This window comes from Tursiops truncatus, chromosome 3 (genome assembly GCF_011762595.2).
Source record: "Tursiops truncatus isolate mTurTru1 chromosome 3, mTurTru1.mat.Y, whole genome shotgun sequence".
Taxonomy (NCBI): Eukaryota; Metazoa; Chordata; class Mammalia; order Artiodactyla; family Delphinidae; genus Tursiops; species Tursiops truncatus.
The window spans coordinates 62,156,011-62,182,581 of NC_047036.1; the positions used below are offsets into that span (position 1 = coordinate 62,156,011).

At 38.4% G+C, this 26,571-nt stretch overlaps 1 protein-coding gene across 3 annotated transcripts in view; it reads right to left on the minus strand.

Annotated features, from left to right (window-relative positions):
• Window positions 1-26,571, minus strand: part of ARSB (arylsulfatase B) — a 187,940-nt gene that overhangs the window by 75,185 nt on the left and 86,184 nt on the right. For all 3 annotated transcript variants that reach the window (XM_073802236.1, XM_033852966.2, XM_073802235.1), the window contains exon 6: window positions 3,133-3,203. In XM_073802236.1, coding sequence (XP_073658337.1) covers window positions 3,133-3,203 — 71 coding nt within the window. The remainder of the gene's footprint in view (window positions 1-3,132; window positions 3,204-26,571) is intronic.

Genomic DNA, 26,571 nt, shown 5'->3' on the forward strand with positions numbered 1-26,571 from the left:
AGTGGCTTTGGGGAAGGTGGAGGTGGAATATTACTCTCTTCTCCCATAAGTACGTACACATCATCTGGGAAGTGCTGGAGTTAGAAACCAAAGACCTGTTTCTGTGATAACTGCCAATCCTTCATTGATACCCTAGATTGGCTGCTTTCTGATTTTATTCCACAACAGCCTCTAGAATATGTTTTATAGTCATAAAAAATATTCTGTGAATATAACATGCAGACTTGGCTGTCCTATAAATACATATTTTCTTGTAGCTGGATTTAATTTTTCCCCCACAAACTAACTGCCCAGAAAAGGAACTGGGCTTGTATCACCATCCTCTGGAGTGCAGGACCCCAAAGATAACTCCCCTTTTTCCTAATTCTGCCACACAGTGGTGTGAAATGGATATAAAAACAGGGCAGAAAAGGCACCCCCCCCCCCCGTATTGCCCACGCATAAGAGGAGGCGGCACCTTGCCCCCCACAGGTACACACAGTAGGGGACACCCTGTTTTTGTGAACCAACAGTGAATGTGGCTCTTTGTCAATGGCAGGGCCTGACAACGTCCCTCATTACATTCAGGGTTAGAGCAAGAGTCCCCAGGCTGGCAGGAAAGGCCAACAGGAAGGCCTGGAGTGGACTCCTAGGAGGGGGGAAGGAGCAGCAGGCAGCCAGAAAGTGTCTCTGAATTTGTGACAGCAGCAAAGGGGCTCAGTAAGTCCAGCAATTAACATATGGGAAACTAAGTGGAAGAAAAGTGAAGGGACTCGCTCAAGACCTTACAATCTATGAGGGGCAAGGCTAAGACAGTTCTCTCTTCTGATTTCCATGCCCCAATTCTTACACTGGTGAAACTTTCTGCCTGTGCTATTACTTTGCTAGAGGCACTTGAGGGGACGCAAAAATCACAGCAGGTTATGCTAAGAAGCCCGCGGCAAGCGGCACTATGGTCACTATGGGCGTATAGTTCTCAAGCTCCCATTTCTGATGCCATGACAACATGCAGCTTAGTGAGTGAAGGGGGCTTAAGGCTTTTCACCTGTAGATGGAACTTAGTGGATGAGGACAGCTTAAAACCACTGTAATGTGGGCAGGCACATTCAGCACATCCCTGGAGGTTATGCAGGGCTTTGCAGTGCATTAAATTACTCAGAAGCTGTAAAAACCGTTCCTGCCTCCCTCTGGCCACCCTGAGGGATTCTGCTATGACTGGCTCCTGGTTAGCAATCACTTCTGCAGTGAGCCGGTTACAGACTGGAATGTATCATATCCCTAGGTGTGCTGGGGCAGAGAAAAGTTTAAACGATTGACGTGGCTCCACAGTAACTAATCATAGGTCTGTGATCCTCTCACACAGCTGATCAAATCATTTCCAAGTATTTTCTAGAACAATTCTTCTACACCAATAGACATGCAATGCAAATTACACATGTGATTTTAAATTTTCTATTACGCACATTAAAAAAGGAAAAGGAAACAGATGAAATTGGATCAATATATTTAAACTCAGTATATCCAAAGTATTGCCACTTCAACAAGTAATAAATGTATATATGTTTTATATTTTTCATACTCAGGCTTCAAAATCGGATGTGCGCATACTCACAGCACATCTTGATCCACAATTAGCCATATTTCAAGTGCTAAGTAGTCACACAGGGCTCGTGGCTACCATATCGGACATATTACTACCCTTGCCTCTCTCACTGACGTCTGTTTACTCCAATAAAAATAGAAATTTCTCCATCCTGTAGCCATTCCTACCTATCTCAGGGCACTTTCCTTTCCAGGTCTAGTGATTCTAGGTGGTCTTTATTCCATTTCAACTCTCCTCCAACTGTCCATTCAGTCATTAAGTAATCATCACTGAGTACCTACCCAGTGCCGGGTGTTTGTGTTAACTTACGAGGATGTAAAGATAAATATGACATAGACCCTGATATCTGGAGCTCTCGGCTTAGTGGGCAATGCAGGCACATACAGGAGAATTTGGTGAACACTCTACAGAGATACATACGAAGGGGTGCACAGAGGAAGGAGTATGGCTTCTTCCAGGGCTTCTGGAAAGCATTCACAGAGGTGGGACATTTGTGCTGAGTTTTAAGGGATGAGGAAAAATTGTGGAGAGGCAGGGAAAGGTGTTTCAGCCATAGGGAAAAGTATGTTCAAGACCTAAGTATGACGATCTGCATGTTTGGAAATGGCAAGTGGCTAGTAGGGCAAGAAGACGGCAAGGAGGGCCTGGAGTGAGGCTGGCGAGGTGAGCTGGACCTCAGATGCCCGAAGACACACTCAGAATTACTGGGGGTCATTCTCCAGAAGGGGGAATCTTAAGGCAGGTTGTAACACAGATTGGAGAGCATAAAAGAGTAAGGAGAGCCTGAATGATGGGGTAGCAGTATGTCTAAATGGAGGGGACGTGAGCACTCAAGTGAATGAAGGGAGTATAAGAGCACTGTTTTCTGCAGACAGTCTCTCGATGAGGCCTTATGATGGAACCTGGGCAAAGGGGCTAATAGTTAAGGTTTTCCAGGCCCAAACTCATGACGTAGGGGCATCAGGGCCACTAGCATCGTATTTATATAGGACTATTACAACCTGTGGGGATGTGAAAGCACCACATGGCCTCTTTCTCTGCAGGAATTAATAGGGTTCCCTATGGGTTAATTTAGGCAGTAGGCAGAGTCAAGCTAAATTGCAGCCTTGCCAGGGAAATCATGGGTTTATGAGACCCAGCAGGTCTGGGCAGCACCTGACCAGCCTGATCAGATGATGCGGTGGCTTATTTGACCTTGAGTTTTCTAGAAGGAGGCTCTGACACTCTCAGGTAAGAACAGGGCAACAACAGCATGACATTTACAGTTAGAAGGAGGCTCAGAGATCCCATGGGTTCTCCTTTTATAGATGGGAAAACTGAGTCATGGAGAGGGAAATGGCTTATAAGGTCATATAAGCCATTCAGCAGCACTCACCCTTTGTGGCACCAAAGCCACAGTGAGATTGGAACAACAGGTACCATGGAGAACTGTTTACCTTTATAGCAAACTCAAGTGGAGAAAGAGAATTAGGCTAGAGAGACACTAGGTAATAAAACTGTCTTTGTGAGCCAACAGTATTTAAATTAGTAGCAATAAACAAGGTACTCACATGGTGAAACATCTACAAAGTTTGGATCGATATTGTGCAGCAGCTCCATTCTGGGGGACGGGCTTCCTTCACTAGAAAAGAATTTTTTAGAAAATGTTAATTTCCTTTCTCAAATGGGTATCAATGATTTTAATACTTCCTTTCCTCATATTTACAGGAAATAACAAACCTGGCAGTTAACAACTTGGTCATGCATTCAGAGGCCTCCAAGATGTGTGGTTGTGCATCTTCAAGCAGTCATCACTTGTCTATATTGTCACAATGACTGAATGTTTACGTAACAACTTTAAGGTCAAGCACGTGACAATTAAAAAATGAGTCCTGTGACCCTCTGCAATAAATAATCTGGCTGTACTTAAACAGGACCATTCGTTACAGCAGTGAAATGAGAACTCAAGTCATCCAGTGTAGACTTCATGCTGAACACTCACAGGGAAATGAAGAAAGAGCACCTGCCGAGATGGCGGCGCCCATATCACAGATGCGACATGCCCTTTAAATATTAGCCTGCGTGAGAAAAACGAATGTCTTCCACGTCTAAATGTACAACGCGAAACTTGCATGTAATACAACTACGTGTGAAATAGTTATACTTCTTTAAGATTTTTAAAAACTGCATGTGCAAATACAATCACGACCTACATTACTGTTGAAAAGAACTTGGAGATCAGTTAGTCCAACGCCCTCATGTTACAAATGAGAAAGGCCCATGGTAAGTTACTGGCCACACAATGGGTAGTGGGTGTTTTTTAAAAATTGGGAGCATAAACACCACCAGATGTATGCCGGGTGTGCATGAGGCACCCATGTCATTTTGCTAGTATAGACTCAGCCTTATGGAAGAAGTTGTTAGATATAACTTCAATCGTTGGACTACTTGATAATCCAATAAAAGGTTGCAAAGTACCATTAACACCATAGGATTTGTCCACATGGGAATAACCAATAAGGCCCCTGAAAATAAGAGGACGTGTTTTCAGGTGGTTCGATGTCCACACCCCAAATGCACAGCTAGTTGTCTACAGCAGTGGCTTGGGATTTCAAGGACCCATAAATTTTCAAGAAATCTGGATTACGATTGGCAGCGTTGTATTTGCCAAGTAAGGAAATGTTAAAACAAAATTCGTGAATTAAAGACAAAACCAAAAAACTTTCAACTACCATTACCATAAAATAAAGGTAATTTTAATAGCAACAAAAGGTAGGATGAATACAATCTCAGAATAAGTGACAGTCCTTTAAAGTGAATATGTTTAACTTTAGAATTCTAAAAGATTTCCTTTTCCCTCTCTAGTCCATAAAACCCACTAACTAGACGGTGAGAGGGAAATATGCAGGGATGCCTCTAGGCCTGGGGGCAGCACTATGTGGGTGGGGGGGGCAATATTTCCCTGGATTCCTCATTTTCTTCCTGAGGCATTTAACTAACTACCTGTATACCGTGAGACTGTCAACCAGTCCAAAATGACAGGAACTAGGGTTTGATCCTGGAAGCTCTGAATGCAAGTAGGGATGATGAGCAAAGAAAATGGTGAATGTGAGAAAATCTTAACAGAATGATGATGATGGTGTCTAATTTGTAGGGTTAAAAACAAGCAAACAGAGCTAAAACCTGGATGATAAAAAGAGCAAGTAAGTCAGGAGGGGAAATCAGAATGAAAGCATTTTAAAGTCTTTGTATTGTTTGGAAGAGGGTAAAGCTGTTCATTAAATTTAGATTTAGCTAAGTAAAATTTGCATGTTAAAATTTTAAAAACAAAGATAGGACTTTTCTGGACCACAGAAGAACAAAACAAAATTCATTCAATCCAAAAAAAAGGCAAGAAAGAAGGAGGAGCCCCAAAATTTCTCATCTTTAAAAGCAGAGCTCACTGGAATACCCCCAAAGTATTAGGCATGGTTAAATAAAACATATTTTTCTAATAACTTTTAAAGAAAGTTTATCTGTATATTATTCATTTATTTCATTTTTCATTATTCAGAAGAGCCACAGATATTGCAAAATAAGGGAACTTAATAAGATGAGATGAATTTTGAACACTAAAGGTTGTGAGTAATCCCAGTGATGAATTATTTGCTGGGAAAAATCATCACAGGCAGAATCATCATGATACAAATCATGAGGAAAAAAACAAAAGCCAACCAACCTTCCTAAGTACGCTGTGATGCTACTTTTTAAAATGTACGAATCAGAATATTTTGACAAGGATGTGGTTGGAGATATATGCCAAGGAAATACAATAGAAGACAAGTGATTAAAACAATAACCAAACACCCTAGGGACTCCAAGTTATTAAATAAATCAAGAAAACCAAATGTACATTTAAGGGAACTGAATAAAGTATCATAAATCTTGGGTTACTCCCCATCAAAATGTTAAAAGTTACTAAAATCCCTAGACAAGGTCATGTACCAATTCCCTGGAACTAGTCCTTTGGAAAGTGATGGATTTTAGAAATATTTCCAGGTGAATTTTTTTAAAAGAGGCATACATACGTGGGAAGGGAAGATGGTAATAATGGAAATATGGAAAAATATACACCCAACTGTTAGCTGGGATAGGGGGATGGGTGGGGTGAACTACAAAAGACTTTTATTTTCTACAGTGCTTTATATAACTAGCATGCATTATTACTGTAATCAGGAAAATTTTAAGCTTTTTTAAAGTATAGAACTTGTAAAAATTTCTATGCTTCCATAAAGACATTAAAAAGTATAACAAAGAGAAAACTCAGATATTTTACAGAGTTTGGGAGTTTAAAGACAGGAAAACTATCCAGAACTACAAGGTAGTTCTGCAGTATTTAAATGCATTAGTTGAATTTTGGAATTTAATTGCATGCTACCCACATATGTGCCATCTCATACTGATAATAACTGATCATGTAATTTCCCTCTCAGGAGTGTAGAAATTTCCCTGTATGTTTAAGATCAGGCTTGCGTTTAGCAAAAACAGTAATGGTTTTAGGGTCACTGGGTTCTCATGTCTCACCACTTAAGTCACTTCTTTTCATTTTGGTAAAGGGTTCAGAACCTCAGTGCCTGAGATGGAGGGAATAAGAGGAAAGAGAGGGAGATGTTAGGGAGAAAGGAGGGAGGGAGAAAAGGGAGATGAGGAGGAAGAAGAAGAGGGAGAAGGAAAGAAGGGAGAAGAGACTGTGGGTTTCCTTTAATAGTTATGCACCAAGTTAGCAGAGACTCACTAAAGCACTTAAACGCGCACACACACTACACACATCAACTCCATGTGGCGAATTTCAGTGGAGACAAGGGCATAGTATAGTGATGCTGGAACAGAGAAGTGGACCCAAGTCACCTGGAGAAGAACATGTGCAGAATAAGGCTGGTGGGAGGGATGGGGAGGGTGCGGGATGAAATGAGAGATCGCAAAGACCCGCTCTGCAAAGCTTCATAACTTTGCCTAGGGAATACTTTAGAGTATTTAAAGTGATTCTGCAAAGACCAGTTACGGGTAGAGAGGCACTGGTCATTACAAGGTGAGGCCCATTGTTGGTGAGGGGAATCCTTCAGGCCCAAATGACACACCCAGGAAGAACACCCCCGACTCAGCTCAGCTCCCACCGTCTGTAGGAATTCAATTTCCCCAGAACTGAGAAACTGGACACCGATATTGGGACACTGGTACTCTGGTTATTGGGAAGGAATATCTACCACTGGATTAATAAACACTCTTTTTTTATATATATATTAAAAGAAAGGTAAGTTCAGAAGTAGCCACATATTTTCCAGTGCAGTTTAAAAACAGTCTTCCCTTAAGAACTCACAGGGGCTTCCCTGGTGGCACAGTGGTTGAGAATCCGCCTGTCAATGCAGGGGACACGGGTTCGAGCCCTGGTCTGGGAAGATCCCACATGCTGCGAAGCAACTAAGCCTGTGCACCACAACTACTGAGCACATGTGCTGCAACTACTGAAGCCTGCCTGCCCGTGCTCCACAAGAGAAGCCACCGCAATGAGAAGTCTATGCACCACAACAAAGATTAGCTCCCGCTCGCCACAACTAGAGAAAGCCCGTGTGCAGCAATGAAGACCCAACGCAGCCATAAATAAACAAACAAACAAATAAATAAAATGTCCTTAAAAAAAAACCCTCACAAACCATTGGCCACTTAAATTTGAGTAGTCTTTAATAATCATATAAAAGATCACACTCCTGTACCTGGAGGGGAAAATGCTTGATCATTTTTTTTCTTTTTTTGTATCTTTTTAGGGTAAACCTTCCCTACTGTTGCTGTACTCCCGTTCCTTCCCCACACCTCTGCAAATTTTTGTCATCAATAATTTCCACTTGCTTATGCATGTTCCTCTACCTTTATGTCAAAAACTAAATAAATAAATTTTATTTTATTATTATTATTTTTCTTTGCGGTACGCGGGCCTCTCACTGTTGTGGCCTCTCCCGTTGTGGAGCACAGGCTCTGGATGCGCAGGCTCAGCGGCTATGGCTCACGGGCACAGCTGCTCTGCGGCATGTGGGATCTTCCCGGACCGGGGCACGAACCCATGTCCCCTGCATTGGCAGGCAGACTCTCAACCACTGCGCCACCAGGGAAGCCCATAAATTTTATTTTTAACTATCTTTTCTTCTTTCACCATTAAATGTCCCCCAAACAGTATGTTTACATCAGTTATTCTCTTTGTCTCACATTAGAATCACCTGAGGAACCTCTAAAATACAGATGCTGTACCTCACACCAGAAGCATCACTGGGGGTGGAACCCAGGTGTCAATATTTTTTTTGAACTCCCAGATGATTTCAACATTCAGCCAAGATTGAGAACCACTGACCTGGAGCAGTGCTTCTCAAAATATAGATCACTTGGGGATCTCATTAAACTGTGGATTCTGATTTACAGAGCCCGGGGGGGTGAGGGGAGCCCAGGAATCTACATTTTTAACAGGTTCCCAAGTGATACTGATGTTGCTGGTCTGAAGACCACACTCTGAGTAGCAAGATGGGGAAATCTAGAGTCTTCTTACCTCGGATCTGAACTCTTCTGGAGTTTCCTAAATCAGAAACTCATTTAGATTAGAGCTAATTTTAGAGCAATGAGTCGCAACCTTGGCTACACAATGCCATCACCTGGGAAGCTTTAAAAAATACTGATGCTGGGCTTCCCTGGTGGCACAGTGGTTGAGAGTCCGCCTGCCGATGCAGGGGACACGGGTTTGTGCCCCGGTCTGGGAAGATCCCACATGCCGCGGAGTGGCTGGGCCCGTGAGCCATGGCTGCTGAGCCTGCGCGTCCGGAGCCCGTGCTCCACAACAGGAGAGGCCACAACAGTGAGAGGCCCGCGTACCGCAAAAAAAAATAAAATAAAATACTGATGCTTGAGTTCCACCATAAGAGAGTGATCTCGTTGATCTACGTTCAGCCTAGGCATAAAGATTTATAAAAGTACCCAAGCTGATTTTTGTCAAATTAGCTTCACTGAAATATAACTTACAAACTATACAATTCATAATGTTTTCAAGGTGTATCTATTTTATAGCATGTATCAATACTTAATTCCTTTATATGGCTGAATGTTATTGTATGGATGTATCACATTTTCTTTACTCATTTGATGGACATTTGAGTTGTTTCTACATTTTTTGGCTATTATGAATATTTATATATAAGTTTTTGTATGGACACTTGTTTTCATTTCTTTTAGGTATATACCTAGGAGTTACCATATGATTATGGTAACTTTACATTTAAACTTTTAAGGACCTGCTAATTTTACACTCTAACCAGCTATGTATGAGTATTCCCATTTCCCCACATCCTCTTATTAGTGACCCTTACGGATGTCTATCTTTTTTATTATAGCCATCCTAACTGATACAAAGTGGTATCTCATTGTGGTTTTGATTTACATTTTCCTTTTCATGTGCATATTGACCATGTGTATAACTTCTTTGGATGAGTTGCAAGAATTCTTAATATATTCTGCATGCAAATCCTGTATCAGATATATGATTCGTTAATATTTTCTCTGATTCTGTGGGTTGTGTTTTGCTTTCTTAATAGTATCATTTGCAGAAAAAAAGTTTAAAATTTTGGTTTAGTACAGCTTAACTATTTTTTCTTTTGTTGCTTTTGGTATTTTATCTAAGAAATACCTGCCTAATGCGAAGCCATAGAGATTTACCCTTATGCTTTCTTCTAAGATTGCTATGCCTTTAGCTCTTACATTTATGTCTATGATCCATTTTAAGTTAATTTTTGTGTATTCTGTGAGGTAGGAATCCAACTGCATTCTTTTGCATGTGAATATCTAGTTATCCCAGTAACATTTACTGAAAAGATTCTTCTTCCCAATTGAACTATCTTGGCATCCTTGTCAAAAATGCAGCTGATTCTCCGGATTTAAAAATGGGCAGAAGAACTGAATAGACATTTGTCCAAAGAGAAATGCAGATGGCCAACAAGCACATTAAAAGATACTCAACATCACTAATCATCAAGGAAATGCAAATGAAAACCACAACGAGATAACACTTCACACCTGTCAGAATGGCTATCATCGAAAAGAACACAAATAACGAATGTTGGTGAGGATGTGAAGAAAAGGGAACCCTCATACACTTTTGGTGGGAATGTAAATTGGTGCAGCCACTGTGGAAAACAGTATGGAGGTTTCTCAAAAAACTAAAAATAGAAGTACCATACGACCCAGCAATTCCATTCCTGGATATATATCAAAAAAATACTAATTCAAAATGATACATACACCCAATGTTGACAGCAGCAATTAACCACCAACAGATGAATGGATAAAGAAGATGTGGTGTGTATAAATGTAATGGAATACTATTCAGCCCTAAAAAAGAATGACATTTTGCCATTTGCAACAACATGGATGGACTTGGAGGGTATTATGCTAAGTGAAAAGAGTCAGACAGAGAAAGACAAACACTGTATGATATCACTTCTATATGGAATCTTAAAAAATGCAACACTTCAGCAAGCGGTGTTGGGAAAGCTGGACGGCTGCATGTAAATCAATGAAGTTAGAACACTCCCTCACATCACAGACAAAAATAAACACAAAATGGCTTAAAGATTTAAATACAAGACATGACACCATAAAACTCCTAGAAGAGAATATAGGCAAAACATTTTCTGACATAAATCGTACCAATGTTTTCTTAGGTCAGTCTCTCAAGGCAATAAAAATAAAAACAAAAAGAAACAAATGGGACCTAATCAAACTTATAAGCATTTGCACAGCAAAGGAAACCATCAGCAAAATGAAAAGACAACCTACATTATGGGAGAAACTATTTGCAAATGATGCAACCAATAAGGGCTTAATTTCCAAAATATACAAACTCAATATATAATTCAATAACAAAAAACCCAAACAACCCAATCAAACAATGGCACAAGACCTAAATAGACATTTCTCCACAGAAGACATACAAATGGCCGATAGGCATATTGAAGATGCTCAACTTTGCTAGTTATCAGAGAAATACAAATCAAAACCACAATGAGGCATCACATCACACTGGTCAGAATGGCCATCATTAAAAAGTCTACAAATAATAAATGCTGGAGCGGGTGTGGAGAAAAGGGAACCCTCCTACACTGTTGGTTAGAATGTAAATTGGTGCAGCCACTATGGAAAACAGTACGGAGGTTCCTTAAAAAACTAAAAACAGAGTTGTCATATGATCCAGCAATCCCACTCTTGGGCATACATACTGAAAAGATGAAAACTCTGATTCGAAAAGATAGCAGTCCAATGTTCATAGCAGCACTATTTACAATAGCCAAGACATGGAAGCAACCTAAATGTCCACTGATGGATGAATGGGTAAAGAAGATGTAGTATACATATCATATTTATATAATGTGACATATATGCACATATATATATATATTTCACAATAGAATATTACTCAGCCATAAAATGATAATGCCATTTGCAGCAACATGGATGGAGATTATCATACTAAGATACTAACATACGAGATTATCATACTAAGTGAAGTAAGACAGAGAAAGACAAATATCTCATATCACTTATTTGTGGAATCTAAAAAATTATATAAATGAATCTATATACAAAACAGAAACAGACTCACAGACATTTGTAGAAAACAAATTTATGGTTACCAAAGGGGAAATAGGTAGGAAAGGATCAATTAGGAGTTTCGGATTATCAGATACAAACTACTATATATAAAATAGATAAATAATAAGGTCCTACTGTATAGCACAGGGAACTACATGCAATTATCTTGTAATAACCTATAATGGAAAATAATCTAAAAAAGAAAATCTATCTATCTATATATAGATAGATATATAACTGAATCACTTTGCTGTACACTAGAAACTAACACAACATTGTAAATCAACTATACTTCAATTAGAGAATAAAAAAAATACAACACACTAGTGAATATAACAAAAAAGGAGTGGACTGACAGATACAGAGAACAAATTAGCAGCTACCAGTGGGGAGAGGGAAGCGGGGAGGGGCAATACAGGGGTAGGGGATTAAGAGGTACAAACTATTATGTATAAAATACGCTATGAGGATATATTGTACAACAATATATAGCCAATATTTTATAATGACCATAAATGGAGTATAACCTTTAAAAATTGTGAATCACTATAGTATACACTTGTAACTTATATAATACTGTACAGCAACTGTACTTCAATAACAAACACACACACACACAAATGCAGCTGATCCTAACACACTTCTTAGGATGAGGATTGCTAATTTCAAGCCTTGTTATATAAGGTCACCATATTTGATTGTATGTTCTAAATTCTTGATTTTTTTTTTTCTGTAGAGCAAAAGATGGGTGCTAAGCTTTTCGGGTGCTTATGTAATGAGTCCATATACAACGATAATGACTTCCTCTTGAAAGGAAGTCAGTGCGCCAGAAAATACCTTAAGAAATCTATTGACAACTTCCTACATTCACTTTCTTTATACGTCCCTGTATAAGTACCTTGAACACGAACTTTTAGCAGGTGATCCAATTTCTTCCTCAAAGGTGTGTGTACCAAAGTGAGCTAGAGAGAAAAAAAAAGTGTGTTTTCTATATTCATAACACTTTTCAGCAATATCAACTTTGTGATCATCACAATCTTGTAGAATAGTGGCCTCATGAAGCTCATAAAATGTTCATGGGATTGATTATTGCTATACTATAGTGTGCTAACTTTTATCTTCTATATGTATCTATATATTTACAGGTAATGCTACAATTATTGTGGCATTTCATGATTCTTTTGTATATCATACTGTTCCAAAGTTTCATTTCCACACAACTGAAGCACTAGAAAGTGGACAATGTCAATTGCTTCAACAGTTTATGGTCATTTTTCCCACCAATTCCAAAGGCCTCACTCCCTCACATGCAGCCCTGCGCTGTCTTTAAGAGCATAACCTTTCAGGGTCTGCATCTCAACTCCACAAGGTTATATAAACTTGAGCCTTGTTTTTCTCTCTAGCAGAAGGTGGATAAAAAACACCTACATACAGTGTTGTTATGAGAATTAAATGGGGAAACATATATAAAGTGCTTGGGCTATATACTAAGTGCTAAATAAGCTAATAGCTTAAAAACAAAGACAACACCTTTTGCCGCAAAATTCGGATCCTGACTCTGTAAACATGGAAAGAATATAATCACGGATACAAGACTATAACCTAGATACAGATACAAGAATAATATGTAGATAAAATGAAACATTAATATTCCTATCTATCCCTCTTGCTGGCAAGAGTTCCCCTTATGAAATACACTGGTGTAGCTATAACTTTAATTTCCAAGATGTATTACGATATTCTCTTCCATGTGAGGGTCTCTTTTTAGAAAAGTATCAGCACCAAATACAGCCAAGTCACACAGTCCACTCACGAACTGCACATAAAAAAGATACATTGCAATCTGTTATCTATGAATTTCCCCTATTTTTTGGATTAAGCATATGGTATAGTTTAGCTGTATGAGCAATATTCTCTTCATTAGACTGTTGATTCCACTTGCAAAATGTCAATATCTAAATCATGACTGATGATGTTCACGGAAAATGATTTTTCAATAATCACACAAGTTCACGAAATGCCCTGGTTTTACTATGGCAAGGTAATGGGTGTTTTTATTAGGGCAAAAGTCTGGGCTCCAGGCTGATAGGAATGAAGCAGAGCCCTCTAATCAGCTTCTTTAACGTAGGCACCTAGGGGACTGTTCAGAGACCCTTCCTTCCTGCAGTGTTCACTACCCGCCCTGGCATACATTAATGGTCATGGCAGTGAGAACCATGGTGGTAAGAATTATGCAACAAAAAAGAACTGTAAGATGTTCACATTGACCACTTAATGCAGAGACCTACCTCTAAACCAGTGAAATGGGCTTGTCTCATGCAAGTTCATAACAACCAAACTGGAGTAATAAGTAGGGGGGGGGAGTGTTTGTTTTGGCCAAGCTAGTTAGAATAATAGTAGCTACAATTTAGAGAGCATTTATTATGTACCACACACCATTTCAAATGTTTTGCATGTACTATCTCACTTAATCCTCAACATTATGATGTAGACACACCTTGGCACAGAGCAGGTGAGTGACTTCCAAGATAACCTATTTGAGCAGGTGACAGAATTGGGTTTGGAACTCAGGCAAGCTCCTGAATTCTCCACTCCTAACCACTATGCTAAACTGCCTCCTTGGTCAAATGTAGACATGGCCTCAGTATCTTTTAAAATGTATAATGTTTCCATTCGTTCAGCTTCTTTTTTCTTTTTTTAAAAATTATTTATTTTTGGCTGTGTTGGGTCTTCGTTGCCGCGCATGGGTTTTCTCTAGTTGCAGCGAGTGGGGGCTACTCTTGGTTGCGGTGCGCGGGCTTCTCATTGTGGTGGCTTCTCTTTGTTGCAGAGCATGGGCTCTAGGCGCACAGGCTTCAGTAGTTGTGGCATGCAGCCTCAGTAGTTGTGGCTCACAGGCTCTAGAGCGCAGGCTCAGTAGTTGTGGTGCACAGGCTTAGTTGCTCCGCGGTATGTGGGATCTTCCCGGACAAGGGCTTGAACCCGTGTCCCCTGCATTGGCAGGCGGATTCTTAACCACTGCGCCACCAGGGAAGTCCCTGTTCAGCTTATTTTTAAGGCTGAATTAACAAATATCTCCATTCACTTCAAATGCCTCTATTAACAAAACAGTTGATCATTTTTCTCCATCCTCTTCTCTTAAAGACTTACATAAAATGATACACAGTTAATTGTCTCTGATGCCATTTCAGTATTCAATTTTAATTTACCCAAATTTCACGTTTTCTGGGTTAGATTTTTAAAAAAGGGGGCAAGGATGCCCTGATCAGTAACTAGTTTCCAATATGCTACAAATATTTTCTAAAAGTCTACAGTTTCAGACACTGAGATCACAGCACTGTCCATTTATAAATAGTTTCCAATTTTTGACTTTCATTTTCCAACTAGTTGAAGGGTGGGGCAGTAAAACATTTCCCATAAATAAATGAAGTACTATGATACTCCGCACTTCTTTTACCACTAGCTGCTGACCATCTGTCATAAAAAAAGACACACCCTGGAAGGTAGTATCAAATTTTTAGAAACAGAAGTAGCCATGGCAATATTTCCTGAGATGAAATTTTGAAAAAAAAAAGTTACTGACTAAAAAATTCAAGAAACACCCACAGAGTAACATCCACCCTGTTTACCTTTTGTAAGCACCATCATCATCATCATCCTTATCATCTTCCCCTCACGCTACTGAGTTGCTACTATGTTCCAGGCACTGTGCTAAGTGTCTCATACATATTCTTTCAGTACATCTTCACACAAGTGCCTATGAGGTGGGCATCACTAATGTTACATTCTACGCATGAGGAAACTGATACTTAAGAGTTGTAAAGATCATACAAGTAATAAAGGGAAGAGGCAGGATTTGAACCAGATCTAACCACAGACTTCACATTTTCAACCATTACACTAGTGAAATTCCCCACAGGACTTATTTTCTTTGTTATGTGGGTGAAGGTGACATTGGGTTTGTGTGAATTCCATGCTCCTTCAAAAGCCATTTTAACACGCAAACATTACCATGAATAAAGTGTTTAGCCATGGAAATTATAAACTTTTGACTAAATTTGGTGAGGAAATACGTAACTTAAATTGATCTGATGTAAGAGTTTTATATGAGGAGAGAAATTTTTCATGTACATTTTTATTAAGGAATCATTAAATGTTTAAAGTAGGCTGCTTGAGAAATATGTAATATTATTAATAACTGAATCATGCTCTTATTACAATCTTTTCCTATTCATCACTAAAAAATAATTGGTAGAACTTCTGGGTTAGTATCAGGGCAAATCAGCAGAACCTAATGTGCCTTTTTTCCAATTTCCATTATAATATCTGTGAAGAATTACAAAAAGATGAAAACTGGCAACAGTATTGGAAACTAAAGAGAAGACTAGATGCCAAAGTCTTGAGGGGATTTTCACTAATGTCAATGCTGAAGAGATTAACAACATATTCTTGGATTCTAACATAAGAATCAAAACCCAGTCCGAAAGAAAATCGAAAAAGATGGATTCACTTTGTCTGCCTCTAGCTATAGAACTCAGGAGCTGCACTAAACCAAAAGTGGGCAGTGGTCTCCTCTTAGCTGTCTTCCAGAGGTAGCCCATCATGCCTTTCCTCTCTCACTGCCGGTTTCTTCCTTCTCTATGTCCCTCCAGACAGCAAACACCAGACCAACCTGGGGGGAAACAGAAGAAACTAGACAGATGTGTCACATTCGAGAATGTGATGCAGCCAGACAGAAAATGTCTGAAACAACCCTCAGAGCACTACATAACTATGGACACAGCGTAGAAGCTCTTTTGTCAACAAGGGTGAAGTAGGGAATCAAAAAAACAACATCATTCCTTAAACATTTTTTTCCTTTTTTTTAAAATTGAAGTATAGTTGATTTACAATATCATGTTAGTTTCAGGTATACAGCACAGTGATTCAGTCATATATATATATATATATATATATATATATATATATATATATATATTCCAGTTCAGGTTATTACAAAATATTATGTATAATTCCCTGTGCTATACAGTAGGAAACATTTTGCTTTAACTTAAAAATATATATGTATGTAGATCTACTTGACTTCAGTGACTACACAAATAGACTTTGAATGCAGGGCTACTGGTTGGTGTTCCCTACCATCTTTATTTCATAAGCCATTTTTATAATGCCCCATCTCCAGTTTCTAGTGCTGTTTTTCTTACACTGGAGCAAAAGCTGAAGAACATGTGAATTTCCAGATTTCCATAGAATAATGGTGGCCATCTACATTTGAATCTCTCCACCCGCTTCCCTTAAAAAATGTACTGAAAAGGAAAGAAAGTAAAGTCACCCAACACCCAAGCCTACAACATAAGCAGGAGAGAGAACATATTTAAACCTGGATGGACATGAGGAAATAACCATCTAAGATCTGAAGGGTCAGTGCCAGTGCCCACCCTAGGGAAGAGTCAGGCTGGGATCATGCCAAAAAGGGTGCAGGGTACAAGAGGGGAAGGGACTTAGATCATATCTGATTAAATAAACCCAGAAAGAGGGCCCCACCCTGAGTGACCAAAGATCTGGTACCTGGTGGACTGGATGACTGGCTACCGGGGAGTCATAAGGAAATGGCTTGGAAAATGTGCAGGATCAGAGTGGCAGTCCCGGGCAGGTGCCAATTCTGAGAGAGGCAGTTGAAGAACAGGTGTCTTCTGGAAGATGGATGGTAAAGGGAAAGGAGGCAGAGGCAAAAGATCATGGTCCTCCCATAATGACATAGTATCTATCATAGAATCATAAGAAGGTGGACCAGAAAGAAAGTGGCAGCATTACTAAAGAAACTGTACTTCACTGGAGCAACATAAGAAGGGGCTCTTGAACTAAGAAATAAATTAAACTGTCCAAACCCCACCCCCACAGATCACCTGCTATTGTGAGTCCAGGAAAAGCTAATATACATAAACATGACAAAAAGAGCTCAGCATCTAAACAAAATTACCATAGAAATTTTAAAAAATAGCAAATGAGAATTCAAAATTTTGACAAATGAAAATATTCTCCCATATGGGAAAAAAGTCACAAAGCAGAAGAAAATATTTACATAATATTTCAGCATGAATTAAATATAACTAAATCAGCAAATGCTGATATTAAAAAAAGTTACCATGAATTAAACATTTAAAAACTCAGACACCAAACTAGGGGAAGAAACTGAAAGAAAAAACAAAATCTCAGAAATGAAGGGCCATTATATATAACTAGAAGTATATGAAAGCATACAGAGAATGAAAATGAAAAGAGAAAAGCTAATTAATTCAAAATAAGGGAAAAAAAGAAGTAAAAATGATCAGAAAGGAATTGAAAGAAGCAAAAGATATGCAAACAAGGTTTAATAATATCTGTAATTGGAGTCCCTGAAAAAGAAACACAATGGAATGTCAATTTAAATCTATAATTAAAATAAACTCTGAAATAAAAGGCCTGAGTGTACCCTACTGTGCATCTGGGAACCTGACCCAGTTTGGTCACTTTTGAGACATATCTAGTAAAAAAGTCTTAGATTTTAAATAATAATAGTGATAATAAAAATCTTTCAGACCTCCAGAAACCTGGTCTGGGAAGATCCCACATGCTGGGGAGCAACTACGCCTGTGTGCCACAACTACTGAGCCTGCAGCCTGCGAGCCACAACTACTGAGCCCATGTGTCACAACTACTGAAGCCCAGGCACCTAGAGCCCGTGTTCCGCAACAAAAGAAGCCACCGCAATGAGAAGCCCACACGGTGCAACGAAGATTAGCCCCTGCTCACCGCAACTATAGAAAGCCTGCGTGCAGCAATGAAGACCCAATGCAGCCAAAAATAAATAAATAAAGTAAATAAATGTATAAAAAAAAAAAGAAAGAAGATCAGGGTAACATTAAATTTATCAACAGCAACATACAAAACAAGTATACAGTGGGGTAACATTTTCTAGAAACTCAAGGAAGGGAAAGTATGAGACAAGGATTTTATATCAGTTGAACTGCTTTGCTATTATCAAAATTGTAGGAATGGTTTTAATATATGGGCAAAAATTCAAAGAATCCTGAGAAATCTATTAAAGAATGAATTCCTCCAACTAAGAGATAATTGAGAACACTTTAGAAATGGACAAGTGGTTAGCACAGAATATATTATTATAGATCTGACAAAAACAAACTTGTGGACAAGGATAGAAGAACAGCATTATATATTATATGCTCTGACAAAGTAGAAATAATAGAACTAAAAATAAAACTGTGGTTTATGTCATAGAGTGTTCTGCCTACGTTTTCCTCTAAGAGTTTGATAGTGTCTGGCCTTACATTTAGGTCTTTAATCCATTTTGAGCTTATTTTTGTGAATGGTGTTACAGAGTGATCTAATCTCATTCTTTTACATGTAGCTGTCCAGCCTTCCCAGCACCACTTATTGAAGAGGCTGTCCTTTCTCCACTGTACATTCCTGCCTCCTTTATCAAAGATAACGTGACCATATGTGCATGGGTTTATCTCTGGGCTTTCTATCCTGTTCCATTGATCTATATTTCTGTTTTTTGTGCCACTACCATACTGTCTTGATTACTGTAGCTTTGTAGTATAGTCTGAAGTCAGGGAGCCTGATTCCTCCAGCTCCGTTTTTTGTTCTCAAGATTGCTTTGGCTATTCGGGGTCTTTTGTGTTTCCATATAAATTGTGAAATTTTTTGTTCTAGTTCTGTGAAAAATGCCAGTGGTAGTTTGATAGGGATTGCACTGAATCTGTAGATTGCTTTGGGTAGTAGAGTCATTTTCACAATGTTGATTCTTCTCTAACACCACACACAAAAATAAGCTCAAAATGGATTAAAGACCTAAATGTAAGGCCAGAAACTATGAAACTCTTAGAGGAAAAGATAGGCAGAACACTCTATGACATAAATCACAGCAAGATCCTTTTTGACCCACCTCCTAGAGAAATGGAAATAAAAACAAAAACAAACAAATGGGACCTAATGAAACTTCAAAGCTTTTGCACAGCAAAGGAAACCATAAACGAGACCAAAAGACAACCCTCAGAATGGGAGAAAATATTTGCAAATGAAGCAATTGACAAAGGATTAATCTCCAAAATTTATAAGCAGCTCATGCAGCTCAATAACAAAAAAACAAACAACCCAATCCAAAAATGGGCAGAAGACCTAAATAGACATTTCTCCAAAGAAGATATACAGACTGCCAACAAACACATGAAAGAATGCTCAACATCATTAATCATTAGAGAAACGCAAATCAAAACTACAATGAGATATCATCTCACACCAGTCAGAATGGCCATCATCAAAAAATCTAGAAACAATAAATGCTGGAGAGGGTGTGGAGGAAAGGGAACACTCTTGCACTGCTGGTGGGAATGTGAATTGGTACAGCCACTATGGGGAACAGTATGGAGGTTCCTTAAAAAACTACAAATTGAACTACCATATGACCCAGCAATCCCACTACTGGGCATATACCCTGAGAAAACCATAATTCAAAAAGAGTCATGTACCAAAATGTTCATTGCAGCTCTATTTACAATAGCCCGGAGATGGAAACAACCTAAGTGCCCGTCATCGGATGAATGGATAAAGAAGATGTGGCACATATATACAATGGAATATTACTCAGCCATAAAAAGAAACAAAACTGAGCTATTTGTAATGAGGTGGATGGACCTAGAGTCTGTCATACAGAGTAAAGTAAGTCAGAAAGAGAAAGACAAATACCGTATGCTAACACATATATATGGAATTTAAGAAAAAAAAATGTCATGAAGAACCTAGGGGTAAGACAGGAATAAAGACACAGACCTATTAGAGAATGGACTTGAGGATACGGGGAGGGGGAAGGGTAAGCTGTGAGAGAGTGGCATGGACATATATACACTACCAAACGTAAGGTAGATAGCTAGTGGGAAGCAGCCGCATAGCACAGGGAGATCAGCTCGGTGCTTTGTGATCACCTAGAGGGGTGGGATAGGGAGGGTGGGAGGGAGGGAGACGCAAGAGGGAAGAGATATGGGAACATATGTATATGTATAACTGATTCACTTTGTTATAAAGCAGAAACTAACACACCATTGTAAAGCAATTATACTCCAATAAAGATGTAAAAAAAAATAATAAATAAATAAATAAATAAAACTGAAAGAGAAAGGCAAGAGAAAGGGTAAAATTGAATAAGTTGTTGATTTCCTTATAGGTAATAAATGGGAGTCGAAGATGACATTTAAAGCTGGCAAACCAAATAGCAGAACCTAAAAAGGGACTAGAGAATTATACAAAGATATTAGTATAATGATGACACTAGAATAAACTATACATTGTTCTAAATATTAAAAGAACCAATGTAAGATCAAAGATAAAAAATAAATGTAACAATACTAGTAAGCTAAGAATAAAAATTATAGCAATATATAAAAACTCATCTACTGAAATAAAATATTTTCTGATTGGATCACAAAGAAAAACCTAATATTACACCTAATAACTACAAAATACACATTCTTTTCAAGACTACATGGCATAGACTGCAAGAAAGTGGCCCAAGTCTCAAATTTAAAAGGACTGAAGTAATAAAAAGTATGTCCTCTGACAACAACAGAATTAAACTAGAAATCAATAATCTAACAGAGAAAACCTGAAATATTTGGAAAATAAACAACACACTTTTAAACACATGGGTCAAAGAAGAAGTCACCATTTGCACCATTTCCACCATTATTCTTAACAATAATTTTGACATAAATTCTACCTTGCCAGATATACCAAGATTGTAATCTCAGCTCTCTCTGTGTTTGCAGGTAAACTTGGTACACTGTGCTGTAAAGGTACTTACCAGAAGACAATAAACTAGTGTCTACAGAATCATAAGGAGAAAAGAGTTGACAAGAATTCTTCGTCAAATTATTATTTTTGTTTGAAGGTAATAGAAAGATATTCTTCCATATGCAAAGATTTTTTTAAAAACCTTACCATTTATGTGCCTCTATGAAAATTAAAGTATTAACCAACGGATCAAAAGATTAATTAAAATTAGGAACTGAGAATGTGAAAGTTAAGGAGTATTTGTAATATAAAAAGTAATTAACATATATATCAATATACATAGTTTCTCTATATGTGATTACAAAGTTGAATGCAGAAGAAAAACTCTTTAGAAGAGTTATAAGATTTACAATATTATATTTCAGAAAGCTGGGTCTATGATTCCAGATTGAATTAAAAAGCACTCAAAAGTAGAAAATAAACAGGAAAATATTGATCAAAAAAGTAAAGGCACAATAGGGCTTCCCTGGTGGCGCAGTGGTTGAGAGTCCGCCTGCCAATGCAGGGGACACGGTTTCGTGCCCTGGTCTGGAAAGATCCCACATGCCGCGGAGCGGCTGGGCCCGTGAGCCATGGCCGCTGAGCCTGCGCGTCCGGAGCCTATGCTCCGCAACGGGAGAGGCCACAACAGTGAGAGGCCCGCGTACCCAAAAAAAAAAAAAAAAAAAAAAAAGTAAAGGCACAATAAAATTTTCTTTGGTTATTTCTGCTTCCAGCCAATATGGAGTAACAGGCAGACTGGATTTACCCTCCTACCTGAAACAACCTAAAGAGAAACAGACAGAATATATGAAACAACAGTTTTCAAAAGATGAGATATCAGGCAAAGGACAGTGATTCCTGAGCGACAGAAAACAAAGGAGGTGAGTCTTATCATTGCCTTAGCTTACTACCTTGAGAAAAATAAGATTGTAAGCCCTGGTACAGGGATGGGGAACTGAGGCATAACCCAATGGACTCCCTGATTTGAGAGCTGAGGGCCCAGGGAGACCCAGGGAGCTAGAGTTGATAGGATAGAGTACCAGAGAAGAGAAAGTTACACAGAAAGAGAACCCTGGAGATTTGCAGAGAGCCCCCTCAGAATATCTGGCTGAGCACTGATCAGATGTATGTGAGAGAACTACCCAAAACTAGGGAAAGAACCATCTGAAAGGATCAAAGGGACCAGGGCCCAATATTCACATGGAGTTGGGAAAAATAGTATCTGTTCCCATCAGCCAGATTGGAAAAACTTAAAATTCACAGGGCACTTGGTAGGTTACTAGGGAGGTTTTGACTCAGCAGTGAAGAATAGGTAGCCCTAGACTGGACACTGCTCTGGACCTGCCCAATAAATCATAAATGCAATACCCAGAAGGCTCAAAATGTTCTCAACTAATTTAACTTCATCTCAGAACAAAGCAAGAGGATTCATAACAATAAATAAATATCCAAGAAGGTAAAGTGTACAATGTCTGGCATCAAATCAAAGATTAAAAGTCATGGAAACATGACCCATAATGAGGTAACCATTCAATCACAACCAACCCAGAACTGACATAGATGTTGGAATTATCAGAGGACATTAAAACTGTTATTATAAACTATATTCTGTATGTTTAGAATGTTGGATATAAAAAAGATATAAAAGATCCAAATTGGACTTCTACAGGTGAAAACCTAGAACATGTGAGATGAAAAACATACTGGATGGAGGCAAAACATTCTTGGACATAAATCATAGCAGTATTTTCTTAGCTCAGTCTCCCAAGGCAAAAGGAATAAAAGCAAAAATAAACAAATGGGACCTAATCAAACTTAAAAGCGAAGGAAATCATCAACAAAATGAAAAGACAATCTGCAGAATGGGAGAAAATATTTGTACATGATGCAACTGACGAGGGGTTAATATCCATAATATAAAAACAGCTCATACAACTCAATATCAAAAAACAAACAACCTAATCAAAAAATGGGCAGAATGGGCTTCCCTGGTGGCGCAGTGGTTGAGAGTCAGCCTGCCGACGCAGGAGACACGGGTTCGTGCCCCGGTCCAGGAAGATCCCTCCCACATGCCGCGGAGCGGCTGGGCCCGTGGGCCATGGCCGCTGAGCCTGCGCGTCCAGAGCCTGTGCTCCGCAAGGGGAGAGGCCACAACAGTGAGAGGTCCGCGTACCACACACACACACACACACACACACACACACACACACACACAAAAAAGGGCAGAAGACCTAAATAGACATTTCTCCAAAGAAGACAGACAGATGGCCAATAGGCACATCAAAATATGTTCAACATCACTAATTATTAGAGAAATGCAAATAAAAACACAATGAGGTATCACCTCACACTGGTCAGAATGGCTATCATGAAAAAGTCTACAAATAATAAATGGTGGTTCCCCTTTCTGGGAACCCTCCTACACTGTTGGTGGGAAAGTAAACTGGTGCAGCCACTGTGGAAAACAATATGGAGGTTCCTTAAAAAGCTAAAAGTAGAGCTACCATATGATTCAGCAATCCCACTCCTAGGCATATATGCTGAAAAGGTGAAAACTCTAATTCCAAAAGATACATGCAGCCCAATGTTCATAGCAGCACTATTCATAGTAGCCAAGACATGGAAACAACCCAAGTGGCCATCGACAGATGATTGGTTTAAGAAGATGTAGTATATGTATACAATGGAATATTACTCAGCTGTAAAAAAGAATGAGTAATGCCATTTGCAGCAATATGGCTGGACCTAGAGAATATCATACTAAGTGAAGTAAGTCAGACAGAGAAAGACAAATATTATGTGATATTGCTTATATGTGGAATCTAAAAAATAATACAAATGAATTTATATACAAAACAGAATCAGACTCAGAGACATGGAAAACAAATTTATGGTTACCAAAGGGAAGGGAGGGGGCAAGGGATAAATTAGGAGTATGGGATTAACAGATACAAACTACTCTACATAAACAGATAAGCAACAAGGATTTACTGAATAACCCAGGGAACTATATTCAATATCTTGTAATAACTATAATGGAAAATAATCTGAAAAAATATGAATATGTAACTGAATCACTTCGCTGTACACCAGAAACACAATATTGTAAATCAAGAGTATTTTAATTTAAATAAATAAGTGATATTATAAGTTCTGAATATTTTCAATTGCATGATTTATAAGATTATTGATGACTAGTACAAGATTCACAAATACTAAGCTAATAACTTGCATTCAAATATTTTAAATATACAAAATTCATGAATCCTTTAAAAAAACTATACATCAAAGGACATATTCATTAGAATGAAAAGGCAATCTACAGAATGGGAGAAAATATTTGCTAAGCATATATATATATATATATATATATATATATACTTTATATATATATAAAATAAGGAGTTAATATCCAGAATATATAAAGAACTCCTGCAACTCAACAACACAAAAAAACCAAACAATCCCATTTAAAAATGGATGTTTGTTTTTTTGATATTGAGCTGCATGTAAATTTTGGAGATTAATCCTCTGTCAGTTGCTTCATTTGCAAATATTTTCTCCCATTTTGAGGGTTGTCTTTCCGTCTTATGGTTTCCTTTGCTGTGCAAAAGCTTTTAAGTTTCATTAGGTCCCATTTGTTTATTTTTGTTTTTATTTCCATTTCTCAAGGAGGTGGGTCAAAAAGGATCTTGCTGTGATTTATGTCATAGAGTGTTCTGCCTATGTTTTCCTCTAAGAGTTTGATAGTGTCTGGTCTTACATTTAGGTCTTTAATCCATTTTGAGTTTATTTTTGTGTATGGTGCTATGGAGTGTTTTAATTTCATTCTTTTACATGTACCTGTCCAGTTTTCCCAGCCCCACTTATTGAAGAGGCTATCTTTTCTCCACTGTATATTCTTGCCTCTTTTATCAAAGAGAAGGTGACCATATGTGTGTGGGTTTATCTCTGGGCTTTCTATCCTGTTCCATTGATCTATGTTTCTGTTTTTGTGCCAGTACCATACTGTCTTGATTACTGTAGCTTTGTAGTATAGTCTGAAGTCAGGGAGCCTGATTCCTCCAGCTCCATTTTTCTTTCTCAAGATTGCTTTGGCTATTCGGGGTCTTTTGTGTTTCCATAAAAATTGAACCCTCTTGCACTGTTGGTGGGAATGTAAATTGATACAGCCACTATGGAGAACAGTATTGAGGTTCCTTAAAAAACTAAAAATAGAACTACCATATGACCTAGCAATCCCACTACTGGGCATATACCCTGAGAAAACCATAATTCAAAAAGAGTCATGTACCAAAAGGTTCATTGCAGCTCTATTTACAATAGCCAGAACATGGAAGCAACCTCAGTGTCCATCAACAGATGAATGGATAAAGAAGATGTGGTACATATATATAATGGAATATTACTCAGCCATAAAAAGAAACGAAATTGAGTTATTTGTAGTGAGGTGGATGGACCTAGAGTCTATCATACAGAGTGAAGTAAGTCAGAAAGAGAAAAACAAATACCGTATGCTAACACATATATATGGAATCTAAGAAGAAAAAGAAAAATAAAAAGGTCATGAAGGACCTAGAGGCAAGATGGGAATAAAGACACAGACCTACTAGAGAATGGACTTGAGGATACGGGGAGGGGGAAGGGTAAGCTGGGACAAAGTGAGAGAGTGGCATGGACATATATACACTACCAAACGTAAAATAGACAGCTAGTGGGAAGCAGCCGCATAGCACAGGGAGATCAGCTCGGTACTTTGTGACCACCTAGAGGGGTGGGATAGGGAGGGTGGGAGGGAGGGAGACGCAAGAGGGAAGAGATATGGGGACATATGTATATGTATAACTGATTCACTTTGTTATAAAGCAGAAACTAACACACCATTGTAAAGCAATTATACTCCAATAAAGATGTTAAAAAAAAGAAAAGAAAATGGATGAAGGACTCAAGTAGATATTTCTCCAAAGAAGATACACAAATGGCCTGTGAACACACGAAAAGATGCTCAACATCACTAAATACAAGGGAAATGCAAATCAAAACCACAATGAGGTATCACTTCACATCCATTAGAATGGCTACTATCAATTTTTTTTTTAAAGGGAAGGAAAGAATCAGTGCTGGTGAGGATAAAGAGAAACTGGAACTCTTGCACATTGTTGGTGAGAATATAAAATGGTACAGCCACTATGCAAAACAGTACAGCAGTTCTTCAAAAAATTAGAAATAGAATTACCATACGATGCAGCAATTCCACTTCTAGGTATATAACTCAAAGAATAGAAAGCAGGGTCTCAAAGAGAGTTTTGTACACCTATGTTCATAGCAGCATTATTCACAATAGTTAAAGGTGTAAACAACACAACTGTCTGACAATGGATGAATGGATAAACAAAATGTAGTATACACATAAATGGAATATTAATCAGACTTAAAAAAGGAAGGAAATTCTGATACATGCTACATGAATGAACCTTGAGGATACTATGGTAAATGAAATAAGCCAGTCACAAAAAGAC